This window comes from Rhipicephalus sanguineus, unplaced genomic scaffold, assembly GCF_013339695.2.
Source record: "Rhipicephalus sanguineus isolate Rsan-2018 unplaced genomic scaffold, BIME_Rsan_1.4 Seq7855, whole genome shotgun sequence".
NCBI classification, from domain to species: domain Eukaryota; kingdom Metazoa; phylum Arthropoda; class Arachnida; order Ixodida; family Ixodidae; genus Rhipicephalus; species Rhipicephalus sanguineus.
Genome location: NW_023615986.1, coordinates 1 through 17,839, shown reverse-complemented (window position 1 = coordinate 17,839; position 17,839 = coordinate 1). Strand labels below are relative to the sequence as shown.

Here is a 17,839-nt window from a genome sequence, read left to right as displayed (position 1 = left end):
TACGCGTGCACCAGCGGTAACGCTGGAAGGTTCGATCGCTGATGTGACCACGCGTTCCGCCGATGATCAGAATACCGAAGGCCAACGCCATTTGTTGCCGCTGTCGTACGACGATTTATTATCAGAGAGCGACGTCTTAAAAAGCCGAGGTAGCACCGGCAGAACACGAAGGGAGATCGCGCGCACAGCAACAACAGACGCGGAAGCTCTTTTTCTTCCTCAATACAATGGCCTCGGGAGTGAAAAGGAGCCATCCTGGTGACTAAGGCGCAGGTAGTATCAAAGGGTCGTAATATGGCTTGAGTCGGCTGATATGCACCGTGTCACGACAGCGTGTCTGAGGTCGTGGGATGGCGTCACATGTTCAACGACGTAGTTGACAGATGATGTGCGGTCACTTACACGGTAAGGGCCATCATAACGGGCAAGAAACTTCATTGAAAGTCCAGGGCTGTGAGGTGGGACCGACATCCAAACGAGTGAACCAGTCGCAAATTGTTGTGTAGACAATTCGTTGTCATGCCGCAGCTTTTCGCGACCTTGAGCGGCGGTCGTAAGTGTACGCGGAAGCTGCCTGCAGTCCTCTGCGTATTTGGCCGCTTCACACACTGTTGTGAACTCGGAAGTGTCGGGTCGGTACGCAAGCATTGTGTCCATTGTGCAAGAGGGCTCTCGTCCATATAGTAGAAAGAATGGAGAAAAGCCAGTGGTAGCTTGTGTAGCAGTGTTATCAGCATATGTTAAGAACGGCAAAACTGTGCCCAGTTGCTATGATCCGAGGCGACGTACATAGTCAACATGTCGCCGAGAGTACGGTTGAACCTCTCCGTCAAGCAGTTCGTTTGCGGATGGTGGGCTGTAGACTTGTGGTGGACGATGTTGCATGCCGCAAGAAGAGCTTGTATTACTTCGGAAAGGAACACACGCCCTCTGTCACTGAGCAGTTTGCGTGGTGCTCCACGTCGAAGGACGATGTTCCGCAAAATGAAGAATGCGACTTCGGGCGAAGTAGCGGTTGGAAGTGCTGCGGTCTCGGTGTAGCGCGTGAGGTGATCGACTCCTACAATTATCCATCGGTTACCCGAGGAGCTGAAGGGCAGAGGACCATATAGGTCCATGCCGACGCGATCAAAGGGACGAGCCGGACAGGGCAGCGGTTGTAACTCGCCAGTAGGCCGCTGGTGAACTTTTCGTCGTTGACGTGCTGTACAAGCTCGAACGTACTGGCGGACGAAGCGATACATTCCGGCCCAGTAGAAACGTTGTCGTAGCCGAGTATACGTCTTCAGCTCACCGGCGTGACCGTTATGAGGAGCAGCATGAAAATATTCGCATATTTCAGAACGAATGTGCCGGGGAATCACGAGTAGCCACTTGCGACCGTCGGGTAAATAGTTTTGCCGGTAAAGGATGCTGTGATGCACAGCAAAGTGAGCGGCTTGGCGACGAAGCGTTCGAGAAGAGAGTGTGGTGTTTGGGTCGTCGAGGAAGTGTATTTTAGCTGAAAGGGATGGATCCTTTCGCTGCTCGGCCGGCATGTTAGCGACGTTGATGGGAGACACGGATGCAAAGGACATTGATGCGGAGGCCACATCGGCAGGCATCGGCGATCGGGAAAGCGCATCGGCGTCAGAGTGCTTCCTGCACGATCGGTAGAAAGCGCGGATGTCATGTTCTTGTAAGCAAAGCGCCCAACGCCCAAGCCGTCCTGACGGATCTTTTAACGAGAACAGCCAGCAAAGGGCGTGGTGGTCGGTAACAACATCGAAAGGGCGACCATAGAGGTATGGATGGAATTTGACGAGAGCCCAAATTATGGCTAAACATTCCTTCTCTGTGACGGAGTAGTTTCTTTCTGCCTTCGTTAAAGTGCGACTAGCATATGCCACAACGTACTCGTCGTAACCGTCTTTCCGTTGCGCTAGGATTGCACCAAGTCCGATGCCGCTGGCGTCCGCATGTGTTTCTGTAGGCGCTGTGGGTCGTAATGACGAAGTATCGGTGGTGAAATTAGTAGGCGACGTAGTTGCTCGAAGGGTTTGTCACACGAGGTTGACCACGCGGAGATGCCGTGGCTTGCGGTAAGCAAAGTGGTCTGTGGCGCGATAATGCTTGCAAAATTGCGCACAAAACGCCGAAAATAAGAGCAGAGCTCTATGAAGCTGCGGAGTGCCTTAAGAGTAGTGGGCTTTGGGAACTCTGCGACCGCGCGAAGCTTAACGGGGTCAGGAAGAACACGAAGGTAGATCGCGCGCACAGCAACAACAGACGCGGAAGCAATGTACAGCGTGCTTCGCTTGTACTTTGAGTTACTTAGTTTTCTGGGCACAAGTTTGCCCAATGAGCGGTTTCGTCTCTACTAGAGTGACTGCCGCCTTCTTCATCGTCACCACCACGTGATAATACAATAGGTAGTAGGCATTTCTGGGGTGCACCTGTTCTCTCGTTGAAGAAAAATTGTTGAAAGATTGCACGTTACTGCGTATATTGATAGCGAATGCTTTACGCCAGCTGATAAGTAGAACATGAAAAGTAATTGCAGTTATATCAGCTCTACGTATACACAATGCGTCACGAAAAATGTCGCTAGCAACGTTGTTGCTGCTGTACACCGGTGCTTCGGTATTGCGTAAACGGTGTTTTACGGAGAAGGTAAAACTCCACACCGGTATTTGCGGCATCGTGCGAAGGCTTCTTATTGAAGTTCTTGTGATTACATGACGACCCGCTAGCTGGCAGGCAACCTGAGCAGCGACTCCTATCAATTACAAAAATGACAATCAAGAGCCGCTGTCAGTGAAGAGCTGTCCTGTTAAGCAGCCAAAACAAAGCCCAGTAAGTTCTATCGGAAGTAAACTAATGCGCTTTGAGCAAGAAGGACGAAACTTTTGAGATACTGACAGACATTTCATTGAAATGAAACAACATTTGTCACATTTAAGGAATTTTCAAGCAAACTTTTTCGTGCACAGGCGTTCGCTGCTACATTATGGGGTCTAAAATAAATTTGCGAATATATCGAAGTATCTTAAGATACCATTGGCAAGTACCGTATCTGATACAATTATTGCGGTAGTATCTTGTATCTGTATCTCCAATACTTCTTGCCTGAGTATCTTGTATCGTATCGCGGTACAATTTCAAAGTATCTTTGCCCAGCCCTGTAGACTAATAGGGAACACTGGGCTGCACTGCTCGTCAGCACTCACGCTTGTCAATCGTGCCTCGCAAGCATGGATGGGGTGAGGAGAACTTTCTGTGTTCGCCTGTGCGTAGGTATGCAATGTCTTCCTTGTCACAAAGGTTATTTACGTGTGTCAGGTACTAAACTGCTCGTGAGATAAAGATCAGGCTGGGCATAGAGTATTCGCCACTTTCTTGGGGGGGTGTCAATGGGAACCAACGCGCATGGATAGTTTGTCTTTCCCTTCAGTATCCGCTGGGATAATGCATTTGTTTGCACACTAACTTATTTGCACACTAACTTATTGCACACTAACTTTGTTTGCACACTTCTCGTTTACAAATTGGCAGATAGTGCACATTTTCACACCACGCCTAGCCTTGGCCATAGCTAACAGTGCGTTGTGGACTTCGACTTCGAAAAAACATGTACTCAGGCCTGCATGACTCATTTGAGCATGATATTACGGTAGTAGCAATTAAAAATGCAGCAAAGTGCGTTCCTCCCCAATGCCCTACTTGCTTGGCTAAGCGAACACGGGTATGTGCCGCCACCGTAGTTCCTCACGACTGATACCAACGACATAGAGCCGCGGTTACCCGAAGAATATAGACAAACTTCTGAGCAACACAGTCTATATGAGGACAGAATTGCAGTAGGCACTTCGCTTATAAATGTACCGTGCTTGTAATCAGCCAAGCCATTTTAAAAATACTGCTTTATTGTTAAACTGGAGGCTGTGACATACTAATGTTTGAAGTTTGAAAAACAGCGCGTAGACGAAAACGTGCTCTATTTTCGGAAAACGACGTAATTTCATTCCATACAAAAGGCGCTTAATTCCATTCCCATTCCATTCCTCCAAGCGTTGTCCCCATTCCATTCCGCAGTCGCAAAATGTGGAATGATTCCGGAGTCATTCCATTTCCCGAGTGGTAACTCCGCAACACTGTTAGAAACTACCTCTTGCCATCACGTGCCATGAGCCTCCATGAGACGGCGTCGTTCAGGGATGGGCAGTATCGTGATAGTAATTCAGAGATACTTGAGCATATGTATTTTTTTATCGAGATACATTTGAAAAATCTATTTGTATCTCAGTAGTGAAATACTTCTACGATGTATTGTTTGTATCGCGATAATATGAAGGAAACTGGTATCTCGTTACATTTTTTTTCGTCGGAAATGAGTTGAGGCGTTTTTCCAACGGATGAATGACGTTCTTTTTTTTCTGCCAAGACAAGCAAAGGCGCGCCGCCGGTCGCCGACAGATAGGGCGGCGATGATTTCCACTCAAGCACAGAATGCCCCATGTGGTAAAGCGCGCGACGCCGCAGAGCCAGTGTTGTCAGCCTCTGCCGACGAAAGTCGCTGCCTCTCAATTCCAGTGCAGCACGCCTAATTTTTTTCGGCTGGAAGGCGATTACTTCGTGACGTACTGCGCGGATACCGCGTTGGATCAGAGGCCTTGAAATGCTTCGCGTGCATTCAGTTCTGAAAGTGGCGGCACTTCCAAAAGCAGTTTCCCTAGTCGCGGCGGAAGTGACTATAAGTTGACTGTGTTTTTCGCGCTTTCAGCCACTTGCTGAGCGTGTCAGGGTGTGTTCCTAATTGATTTACAAGCATGAAACCGCCTTTTGTGGTGCCAGGCTCCCCCACCACCGGAGCCGACTTTGTCTGTGGCGGCTTGGTGAGATGGGTCCTGGTAGCGTCGGTGGTGGTGACAGCTTCATTGAAGAGTGACCCTTTCGGCCCAGGCGACCAGTGCTTGCTGTAGTTTCTGATGGGGCGATCTGAGCAGCTGTCCCTGTTTCCACGTCTGTTTAGAGAGCTGGCAGGAGCGACTTGTGAGGGCTTAAACCCTCTCAACCCCAGAGAACGCGATTTTAGAAAGCCAAAGTTTGAACTGTGCAGTTTTGACATGTTGGGCTCCATTGCGCCTAGGTAATTATGGCCGGCCTATATGGGCAGCGGGATCCTCAGCCATATGACCCGGCGCCGACCGGGCCCGACGGCTCAAGATTCCGAATATGGGCACCGACTTCGGCTTCTTACGGTGAGAAGAACCCACGTGAGGGCGTAAGTGTTTCGGTATCTATATGACCCGAGAAGAGATATCGCCACGCTGCTGGGCTATCCGGCTATGAAGGCGGTATTTATGTACTATAACACGAATTTGTCGTCGTCTTCGCGGTGGAGACCTCTTTTTAAAGACGATAGTCTTGCTTGGGGAACTTAAACGCAGAAATTTTGGTCTGTCTTTCTGTTTGTCGGCACGTCACCCTATTCAGCCACCCGGCCAAAGTTGAACCACTTGCTTACCGCCCACCCATCTTGAACTGGTACGGGTGTTCATACTTGTGAACGCTGTCGATCAAAAAGTAAATATTACGTATATCTGAGGCGCAACATCATTAGGTAAGTAATAGGTGGTGTGTTCCTTTAATAGAAAATACATAGATACGCAATTTCAAAGACCCTAGTTTCTTAAGCTGCGCTGAAAATACGACTGCGCTGAAACTTGTCTTCCTCCGTGCCCTCTGCACAAGTTTATGTTGTGTTTCGGTTTCGGTTCAGTATTGCATTGTACGAATGACAGGGAAGCCGCTCTGGGCATTCCTGTTTTACCCAGGCGACGTGTAAATAAGAGAGTTTGTGGAGAGTACTCGTTGAGTGCGCAAGTTTATTCTCCTTCGGCGCATCGCGCCAAACGGCGTGTTCGGGCTGGCCGGCGTCCCCATCGGTCGCGTTGGTCACCGCCGGTCTTCGCCTGCCGCTGCGCCGGGACTACCAGCCCGCAACACAGCACTCATGTTTCCCGACGTATTGCCAGATGGCTTCCATTTCTCACGCAGCGCCTCTTCTAACGTCTTTAGACGACATTTGCAGCGAAGCACGCTGATACGCGGCCAATTTTTTTTTCTTTCGCGAGTCTTGGGCTGAGGACAAACCGACGCTGTCAAGAAGAGCCTATTTGGGAAGCTGACACAGCAACCTTCTCAGCAAAGCTGATCTTATGTGAAAAATAAATATATATTTTTTTCTCAATTCACTGGCGTTCATTGGTTATTCGAGTGATTCGCTTAAACTATGCTATTTCTAGCATAGCTCGTTTTGTTGTCACCAATTATGTCGATTTATGTGTCCAATGCTTGTAATTTTCCTGTGAAATAGTGCACTTTTTTCTGCAATTGATATGTGTAATTATGTAAATAATACTAAGTGTGTACTTTGTAACATCCCCCCTCTGTTGTGTCTTAATGGCGCTGAGGGTACTGTACTAAAGAAATAAATGAACTGAAAGTTTCAATGCGCTGCAACAACGATTACCACATTATGCTGCCCTTATAATTGTCTTTGCAGAGTATGAGCATCCTTGAAATAAATAAAAAATTATTCCAGTACCTGTATCGCTGTATCCGTATCCTGGAATACATTTTTCGTCTTATTGCAAAAGTATCTGCGAAATATCCCGCTATGTTAACAGCAAATGTATCTTAGAATCTGTATTTCCGGCTTCCAGTCAACGTAGTTTGATATCTGTATTCCGGAACACTTTCCCGAGTAACTCTGCCCAGACCTGGTTGCAACACCGACTCGTCGTTTAGGGTCACAGTTCGCTTCACCACTCGTTGGTTATAGCGCGGTAGATGCCGTAAAATGGAAGAACCTGCTACTCACCGCAATGTTGGCGATATTGAATTAAGTTGAAGTCAAGGAAAAGAAGCTTACGTCATTGCTACGTACAGCACGCCAACAAGCATGCTTAGTAACGCGTTTAAAAGGCCTGCATTAGGGTGGACTAGACGCTTCAGGTTCCCTACGAGTTCGCATAGCTGCATATATAAATTTTGCGACGATATTTGCAAAAATAACGTATTTTATTGCGTATAACCAGCCCCTGCATATAACCCCTAATCACCAAATGCAAGCCGCGAAAGAATACAAATTAAAAAAAAAATGTGCATTGCCGTGAAGGGGCATTATTTATGACACTGATGCAGTGCAGTGAATTGAGCTTTCGCACAAAAATTCGCACCGCAAGTACAACAATTTCATGAAATGTTCTATATCGACTTAACGAATACGTCGAACTAACTCCCGTTTTTTCGCGAGTTATATATATGTAGGTCCCTCTCTACACTCTTAACTTGTAACTCTTACTATCCGTGCACAAAATTATGTTCATCTCATACTTTGTAACGGATAACTTAGCAAGATACATTGTAACTCATACATATATAAAGTACATTGTAACGGTTACAGATATCAGTTACATTGTAACCCTTATAATTGTTGATATTATATTGGTTACGCTGTAGCCTTGTATTTTTTAAAATTGAATGTAACTTATAAAAAGGTGTTTTTAAGGGTTACGTGAGCTATTGATATCTTTTAGTTTTGATTACACTCTATTTACACCGGGTGTTTAAAGAAATCTGCTGAAAATTCTCAAAAATCGCGAAAATGCGACATTTGCTGGCTGCCTTGCGAATTGCTTGTGCTGTAGCGGCAGTCATCTTAAGATTGTTTAAGACCCCACTTAGGAATGTAATTAAAAATTATACTAATTAACTCTTTAACTGGTGAAGCTAGGTGGTTGTATCAAAGGGGTGAAATGAGGTTTTACATGCGAACAACCCATGTCATGGCTTTGATATATAGAAAAAGCAGCCTGTCGTAATTATTGTGTAGTAGTGAAATTCAACCAAATTCAGTGGATGTCACCTTTGAAAGGCGTGCAATTTGGTTGAATGTCACTACGACAAAAGAAAAGGCAGATTTTTCTATACTTCAAAGCTGGGATGGGTTCTTTGCATAAAGAACTTCAATTCACCCCTTTGACAGAATCACCTGACTTCACTAATTAAAACGTTAATTTAACTTTTTAATTGCAGCACCAAATGGTCCTTAACAACCTTAAGACGCCTGCCACTACAGCGCAAGCAATTCTCAAGGCAGCCAGCAAATATCGCATTTTCGCGATTTTTGAGAATTTTCGGCACATTTCTTGAAACACCCGGTATAGCCAACCTTAGGTTCGCTGTAATGAGGTTTACAATGGTACTGTCACGTCTGGCAATTTTTCCCACAGAAGATTGTGATGCCAAAATTGGGAATCTGATAAAATCACTTCGCCTATATTTCGATGCATTTGAACAAGTCATTGAAGAGTGGATGACGTTTTCTCGCACTGCTGCTTTACCCGTATACGGGTTCACTTTCAGTCCCATTACTCAATCTTCTGCACAGATTCTCTCATGAGAAACGACAAGTCGACAAATCAAACTACTAACCAAATTTGTGGGCAAGATTTCTTGACGTGAGGCATCGTCTAAATGTTGAAAAGTGGCTGTAAAACAGAGTGCTATCAAAACCAAAAAAATGTCCATATAAGTAGCTAAAGTATCCTGAAAAATCAACACACTTTTTTGAATACTGTTTGGGCTTCCCCACCCACATAAACCAGCTGCAGTTTTTTCACACATATATACTGCCGCTCACTCGGGTATTCCTTCGACATTGGCGTAGCTGGTAGAGGGAGGAGCGTTGGTGGTTCTAAACCTCAAAAGTTTGCAATTTTGCGTGTACGCATACATTCACAAACATGCACGGCTACACGCAGTGACTAGAAGCGGTTGTGGCAGCTATATTTTGTATTTATTTTAGGCTGGCTGGTATTAGAACAGGTGAGTTCAATCACATTGCAAAGCTCTCCGAACAGTGTCTCGAATATCAATGGCATTTCAAATGATCTTGAAGGCAATTCCATCAGTGAACTTCCTAACTCTGTCTGAACTTTTCAAACAAGGTATTCCTTTACACATTTTTTTAATTTTCTCAAAAAAGCACTGTCAGGTACGAAATTCTTTATTTAAACATCTCTTCTTTGCGAGATGTAATATCTAAAACAGGGTGACACGTCGAGTAGTGTCAGATCCCTACAGCTATGAAAGACACGAAAGATGTCACAAATACAGCTACATAAAGTAATGCAGCTGCATTACTACATAAACACAGCAGAGAAAAGTGCTGCAGCCTAAATTACATTTTTCTGCTTTAGAAAGGCCAAAAAACATTTCAGGCGTCCACAAACCACGCTTTTTCGTGGCCTATCTCCTGGCAATGCAATTGTCTGCACAAGAGCAAGCATCTGGGAATACGCAAATGGATACTCTAAGTTCTTAATATAATACACCAAAAGACAAAAAATAAGTACCCGCGGTACTTATTTTAAACAATGCTGGCTTTACGTATTCACGATTACTAAAGGTAGCGGCCTGTCCGGAGTTCTCCAGCACATTAGAGACAGCATTTCCAGCCGCAGGTGCTACTATAGACCCTGTAAAAAACTCAAATTATTGGTAGCGAAGCTCCTTAGGCCGGCAGCCCGCCGTCGCCGTTGAAGACAAACAGTCAAACAAACAAACATACGAACAAACAGTGTTGAAGACAAACGTCATAGACAAACAGTGCACCGTAGGCATCTCTAAGTGCTTGCAAAGGAGCCCGTGTTGCTGACGCTATTACACTGTTGCCGTCATAAAAGCTCGAAAAACAGAACGCATTGAGAATACCTGCAAACAATGCCAAGCGCGGTTATAATCTCAACAAACGCCATGACAAGGGCACTGCCGAAGCTGACGACAAACACAAAGCCGGAGTGGCCAAAGCAAACTCATAAAGCGCCAAAGAGCCGGCGAAAGCCTGGCCAGACATCGTTCGCGACGAATTCCCCCATTGAGCACAGCTGAAGCCTCTTTTTCTTTCCTGACAGCCGCTAAATCTCGACAGGTGCGGGTGAGAACAATTTCGCACAAAAACATTTATCTGTACCGAAAACAGAGAAAACAGTACAATGAAAAAAAAAAAACACTTACCAAGTTCGTCTAATCTTCCATGCGATCCGGGCCAATGATCACAGTAGTCACACTGTACGTTAGCTGAAGCGAGCACAGTGTAGCGTTATTCCGCGCGCTATTCCAATTAAGTCCACGTTCAACGCTGACATGTTCGAAAGCGCGTCCAACGCGAATAATGGTATAAATTTGGCGTGAAGCCGGCGACGCGAGGTAACACTCACGGCCAATACCATGCACCGATCACGACGCCATCTGTAACCGCTTCCCGACACGCAGCGCTGCAACAAGAATACATGTAGAGATGCCATAGAAACGTGGCCGCTGCTTCTGCCCCGAAGCATGATTCAAACTTTCGGATCCGGTTACTCGCACTTAAACAAGACCACGTCCATTGTGAGTAAAATAAACGAAAGTTTGTGACCAGAGTTCGCTCTTAGCAGGGGTTTTGCTGCATTGAAAACTATCATTTTTTATTGAAGCGTGGCGAAAGAGATCATTGTTGCTTCAGACCACTGTCTATTTCATCAATCCACAAGTCTCCTCGGCAATGTACCGGCAGTATGTGGCTTTTCGGTGTACCAAGACCGCGCTGGCGAGAATTGGCGCGTTGGGCCACCCGTGTCAATATACAATATAGCAACGAATAACGCATTGCAGATGTTTTTTTCTGTACATTTTATGTCATTCCAGTTTGTTCAGACGCTTGCTCGCGCCTTATCCGAGTTTGTTCAAATAATAGATATTTTTTAGCCGAGTGTCGCTTACGCTCAGCCCCGCTTGAGTGTAATAGAAGCATTTTGAGTACAGAGTTACTGTATATACAGTTACTCGATTTGAGTGGGCCGAACAACCGGTTCCGGGCTTGCTTGGGGGTGAGGCGGTGTGGAAATCCTATACATAGTTTTCATGTGACGCCACATATAGGTTCTCTGCGCTATGTACCTCTAGATGGCTACCACCATGACTTTTATCTCATTAGAGACTATCAGTGTAGGGGACGACGCACAGTCGTTCTGCCCCTGTGTTATTTTGTGCTCTCCCTCTTTCTTCTGTTCGCCAGCTCCGTCAAGGGAAACACAAATGAACGCTAGAGGGCTCCGGCATTAATGTAATGTCACGGTTTCTCACACCATGCGTTTTACACGGCATCTCAACCAGGTTGCACTCCAAGATGGCTAACAAAGTGACGTCAATGAAAACTGCGATGCGATCGAAGTGAATAGGGTTGCGTTGTTTGGGCTGCGAGGCACACGTTCCCTTCGAAGCGTCCTTGTAGGATGGAGACCACGTTCGGCAGGGATGCCAATGAACATCCCTTGCGTCACTATAACGTCCTCACCACGTCACACAACATCACGGTACGTGATGACGTCATTACGTCATCGCTTAGTAAAAAGTGAGCCGATCATGGAGGCGGTGCAGAACCAGGGAATGTGCAGAAAGCTTGCAATGTATCCCGTCCTCGAGGCAGTCCAAAACCACATTAGGTGCATAAAACGAGACGAAATAATGAAAACATCAAAAATACGAACGATGTAACTTGTATTTTATCCGTTACTCACTTTTATCGGTATATTTATACGTTACTGTGGTAAGAGTGTATACATGTGCGCTGGAAAATACATTGCGCTTGCGAGTAAAACGAAGCACCTCCGGCTAATCGCATCACCAATGCTCTTCTCGCGCCGCTGCTCGCTGATGGCTTTCTGACCGTGTATCATGATGCCTGGCTTTTGCAATGTCTGGCGTTCTTGTGGGTTCGCGCCGCCATTACACATCACGTAATAGTGGTTTTCAGCAGCATTTAGAAAACATCCATTCCACCTCGTTGATTTTGCTCGCGTTCATTTGACTTAACGTGTTCAGTGTTTATCTGTGGTTCTGTTTTGCTTTCGGGAAACTCCCGAGGTCCACATTAAAGCTTTTCGGCCACCGGCAGCTTTTCTCTCTTTCGCCCTCTCAAAATATAATCGTGAGCTGAGAATGCATGCGAGCCGTTATCCAAGTGCGTTAAATTCAGGTAGACTAACATTAAGCAGGCATTGCGGGTGCCGATCGTAGCTGCGGACATTTTTTTTCGTCTGATTTTTCCCAACTCGTGATTATTACGTATAAATATAAAATTACGTATATTCTATATTATTTGGTAATGAATTGCACGGACCACCACCATTATGAGCGCGTTCTCACAAGTCGTTTTGCGTCCATTCAAACTTTCTTATATTTTCTTCTGCGTTTATCGCAGCGCAGCGCCATCATAGATAACACGCACGATTTGCTTTGGCTCAATAATGGTTGCATTAATGCGGTCACCTATAGCGTACTTTCGTGCCTCTGAGACAATTTCTCCCGTTAGAAGAAAACCATCGTCGTGAAAAGTAGAAAGCGGTACGACAGAAAATATTACAGAATATTGGGACACGCTCTGCTGTAATTAATAACTAGACATGTATTTGTTCATTGATTGAGCTATAGTATGCATAAAATCTCGCATTAGGTCGTCCTGCATTTTCCGACATGCAGATTTGTCAACGATGTTCGTTTAGTGACAACACGTCTGTGTTTAATAGTCGCTTCTATGAATAGATAAGTTACACGTTTAGAAACGAGGCGAGAACCACAGAGTGCCCGGTGTAATGGCGCTCCTAATCGAACACCCCTTACCGTTACCATTATACAAAGGCGCTCGAGTGCGAGAAGCTTATCATTATTATATCGCTGAGTGAGGCCCGCGTTGATGGAACTGATCTCCTCGAATATAGGAGATCCGGGCTCCGCCTATGAATTTCCATGGTCCATGAATCTTATGCTCGGATTTCGCATGACGAAGAAGATAAAAATGTTCCTGCTAATATTATTTGATGTACATCAAGGCTTGCCGTTGTGGTGCATTACGAAGTAGTGCCAAGTCACCCTATAGTAGCATTGGAAAAGTGAGCCCCCGAGACCACCTAAAACAACGAGTGATGTACGTTCCGACGTGTTGGGAAGAAAACGACCGCAACAAAAACAGCTAGTTTTAATGAATTAAGGATAGGTACTCCATGACCCGACCTATTGTCGAAACTTCATCGGCAAGATGTGATTCAGAGTTCTTGGTACTTTCGATATTGAGCAGTCGTTGCTGAATTCTTATTTATAAATGTGCAATGGTTATGCACGGGGCTGCTCATTCGCGTTTTTTGAATGTCATCGATGACAACGAAATCACTGATCGCTAGGCAGCTCAGCTCACTTACGAACAGCAGAATACGGGCGACGAAACTGCTGGTGAACACAAGAGACAATAGCGTTGTTCAAGACAAGGTATTACGCGAACGTGCGACATCAATCGCAATTAGAAGTTCTGGCAAAGCAGTCAATTAGGTAGCGAGTTTCCCATGTGATGTGGAAACCTTATACTTCCATAAAAGTTCCTAACATACTTTTGTGCAGGTTAAGAAAGAACGTCTTGGTGACAGGCTGCATTGGCATATTTGTTTTCCTTTTCAAAACTACTAGGCATGAGCCTTTGCTGTTAACGGCTCTGTACGTGAAAACACGCGAAACTTTATACCACAAAAAAAATTTAACGCACGAATCACGCTGTATTGTTTTTTTTTTGTTTGAAACCTCATAAAAATATTCCATTCAAAAACGAACATACAAGAAGGCTGCACTATGGAATATTTAGCGGAGGCACGCTTGGATAGATACCAGCATGACTTCGGTACCGAATACTAATTCTGGGAGTGCTCTTGTGAGCCTCATTTGAATCTCCATGGGCAAGTGGATTTCATTTCACGAAAGACGTAATGTTTATTCGCGCCCTTGAGCTTCCCAATGTTATCCACTTCTTGCGAATAAAACAAAGGCTCCACTTCTCGCTGTGCTGGCGGTGGGTCAGAAAAGCTGTGGTGTCGCCTTGTCCGATCTTAGGTTACGTGAGGCAGCCTTGAAGTAATTAGCAACGCAATACATCAAAGCATTGACAACAAAGTAATGCAATATCGTGCGCAATAGTTTTCAGGCTGATATTTCGGACTACTGCGCCTATGTGTGGCCTTCCCAAAGCGCTATAAAAATAAAAATTAAATCGCTTGATGGGCAGGTGCGTATTTACCATAACAAAGTGTACTGATGTCACTCCGTTTTTTCCTTGCTGGAGTTGCCACTTCCCAAAAACTACAGGTCATCCAATCGTAATTCTTCACCGGGAAGTGCATGCGTCGAACCCTATCTGCACATACTGTCACGTGGTCGGGGCGTCAACGAAAGTAGCAGTCAGCGTGTCCAAGATGGAACGTTTCATTTGGCCGAACTTGTGGCCGGGAAACGAAAAGTCAAACTACAGCAATACACACTGTGTCCTGATAGCGGCGAACATAGCGTCGGCCGTCGGTAAACTGCCCATGACTGGCACGCGCCGCCTTTGTACATCACGCATCGAACTTTCCAGTCTTATCACTAGTGGTCGCGCGAGCTCTGGAGTAATCTAGACTCTTCGCGTCATATGCGCAACCATAACAGAATGATCTACTACAATCTGGAACGTTCCCAGACATTCTAGTGCGGCTTGCGCAGGGCAGTAGTAACACGTGTAAGGAAGCGGTACGCAAAACACAGAAAGGTATGAGTGCGTGTGGCAATATCGTTCAAACGCACCTTCCCATCTGCTCAGTGGGTGTAACCCTTGTTCTGTGCTCATCTTTGCCGAAAAAATACTCCCGTGCGTCATGATTGCGCAGTAGCAAGGAGACACGTATGTGGCGTTTGCTGCATGCGTTTCCCGCACTACGAAAGCCACTTTTCGTTTCAATTTCTGCGATAGTCTTTTTTGGCGGTTCTGTCGATGAATCCAGGAGACGTGTGCAGCTGCTCCTAAGTCTTTGTGTCCACCAAACATGTATTGAGTGCTCAAGTATAGGAAGCCGTACGCTGTCCTTTAAACGGTTGCGTTTACGGCAAAATAATGATTTATAGAGCCATGCAGTCCAGTATGGCGAATAAACTGTGGATAACTTACCGTACTATGTACTATAGTATGTGAGAGCGTATATTCTGTACCATTGCCAAGAAATAGCTGTTAGTCACTTCAAGCATCAATGTTTCGAGATTTTCAAATAATTCGATTTTTGATTCCTTATCAAGCAACCTCTATTAGGGCACGGACTGCACACGTGTGTCAGTTTCTATAGGGTCGTGAAAATTACAAACGCCTGAAGTTTTCTGCGTGGAAAGCTATGACACATCGTACTTGGCGAATGCATTTTAACATAATCATGCATGAAAACAGCAGTTCCGAGTTCTAGACGTCAACGTCTGCACATGTGATTGATTCAGAAGGTGATATAGGACTTCCAAAGCTTCCTGCGTTGACGTCAATTCATGGATGAGTTTTAAATGCGCCATCACTTCTACGCCAACTCAACGAGAATAATATCCGTCACTCTGTCTTTGCCTCTTTGTCTTGCAAGACGATAATTGCCATGAAATTTACGAATGACAAAACAAAGTAATTTTTTTTTACGGTGCTGGATTCAGCCCAAACCTCCACGCGCCGAAGGCGAGTGTTTTAACCCCCCGGGTATACACCCATGCTTGCTGGAAGTGAATATATCTGAAACCTATGGATGTGTTGTACCCTCGGTGAGAAACATATTTGCAAAGATAACGCTTTCTATTAGACGGCTGCGTTGATTTCGTGGTAGTGGAATAAAATTCCTCTGCAGGACAAGATGAAATACCGACATGCAGAAGTGGGCACAACAGGAAAATTCAACCTTTTCAAAAATCTCATGCGAAAGAGGCTTTTCGGTAGTTCGAGACGCTGACGAGCGCTGAAAGGTGATGAAGACGCCGTGCCGATGCTGCCCGAAGACAACGTTGTAGGGTGGAAAACAACATACCGTAAAAGTATGCGCTTACTCATCCCATAGAGAACTTCCCTTTCCAAGGAACTTCCGTGCGGGTGTTTATGCCCACTATTCTGCGGGCAAAACGAAGCCATTCCAGGATATGCAGACGCTAAGGTGATGTTAAACAGTCTCGAAATTGATAGGACAATGGTATGATGCAGTAGCGAATCAGTGAAAGTTGAAAAGGGATTCGTCTTCTTGAGGCAGGTGGTTACCTTCGGAACTAATTAGAACAATAAGAATGGGGTGGAGCCCTCTTAGTACGCATTCTCAGAATATGCATGGTTGTTTGTCAGTACGGCTAAAGAGAAAGGTACATAACGGCTGCAGCTCACCGGTATTTACCCAAGCGGCAGAACAATGGAGGCTTCCGAAAAGTGTGCAACATAAATTGAGTATGGCGCAGCGAGCCATCCATGAGAAGGCGAATCGTAGGTGTAACCTAAAACGACAAGATCGCAGATTGGGTCAGGGAACAAGATTGCGTTAAGGATATCGTAGTCGAAAGCAAGAGAAGAAAGGAGCATGGGCAGAGAAATATACCCACTGCTCAATGAATGTAACAGAATATATTTCAATACAAGCCAAGTGAGCGACGAACAGGAAGAAAGTAAGGAGGCTACATCAGATTGAGAAGTTTACGATGATAGCGTGGCCGCAGCAAGCGCACGAGCAGTATAATTGGCGGTACTTGGAAGAGGCTTTTGCCCTGCGGTGAGCGCAGTCAGGCTGATCATGGTGATTACTGGCTCTGTGTAAAGTACGTTGTGCTTGCGGAAAAGGTGTGCGCCTCCGTCTAGTACGATCGCCATGGTCTCATCGTGAGAAAAAACCATTCCGGATGCACCGTTGAGCAAGGCGATGCCGACTAACAGCGACGTATCCTGGTTGGCCACGAACAGCTTGACAACGCAGACATTCCTTTCCTTGCTCGTCTGACCTCGGCTGTGGCAATAGACCATGTCGCAGGTGAAGAGCCGTCCTCCGTCGGGCCTGTTGTGCACCCGCAACCCCACCACACGACTAACACAGTCGCCAGACGACTGATCACAGCAATTTACACACGATCTAGCAAGCCTAACTAGAAGGTTGATGGCGTTGTATTTCATCTTACACTTTCCAACGAAGCTACCGGTGATGTAGACGCATCTGGTATTGTTGGCTGAAGACGACCCTGGGGAATTAGTCAAAAATGGGTAAAAATATAGAACTATTTTTATTATTATTTACAAACACTGCTGCCTCGAATTCCAGACTATAAGGGGTGTGTATCTATGTTAGTACAAAAAATGAAGGAACAGGGCGAAGATTGTACAAAGAGATTAAAATGAAATATGTCCACCTAACTGTTGAACGAAGCGATTCATCAGGTGTGGGTATATTGCTAGTGCGAACAAAGAAATAAAACACAGCTAAGATACAAAAAAGAGATTAAATGGCGATAGGGCTGGGTAGGTATGCAAAAAAGTAAATTCTTGCTTTTGCTAAAAAGCATAGTTTTGCTACGAAATACATTTTGCTCTAACACAGCAAGATGTGGGCGAATAGGCCCTTTGAGCATTATAGCAATATGAGGATACAGTGAAAAATTACACAATCTCCGCAAAGGGGACCATGAGGCGGTGCGAAGCTGGAGCGCTTACACGATCGCGTTCCGTCGGCGTTCGTTGAGCTGATACCGACCTCGGGCATGCTTTCGACCTCGCGTAGTGGAACGCGGAGGAACGCTACGCGCGTCGTGTCTTCCCTCTAGCCTGGCCATTAATTTCCACAGGGCGAGCAGGGAAGCGGTCAACAGGCGCGCGAGAGGGGGAGCGTGGAAGAGGAGAGAGAGGGGGAGGGGACGAGCATGCGCTAGCGCTCATCGTGGCGTTGCGCAGGAGAGAATGAGGCGC

General features: G+C 45.8%; 1 protein-coding gene across 1 annotated transcript in view; it reads right to left on the bottom strand.

Moving 5' to 3' along the window:
- LOC119378336 (uncharacterized) overlaps window positions 1-16,937 on the bottom strand; it is a gene marked incomplete at both ends in the record, with an annotated part of 30,769 nt that extends 13,832 nt beyond the window's left edge. The window contains one exon of the mRNA XM_037647503.1: window positions 16,653-16,937. Coding sequence (XP_037503431.1) covers window positions 16,653-16,937 — 285 coding nt within the window. The remainder of the gene's footprint in view (window positions 1-16,652) is intronic.
- Between the last annotated feature and the right edge of the window lie 902 nt (window positions 16,938-17,839).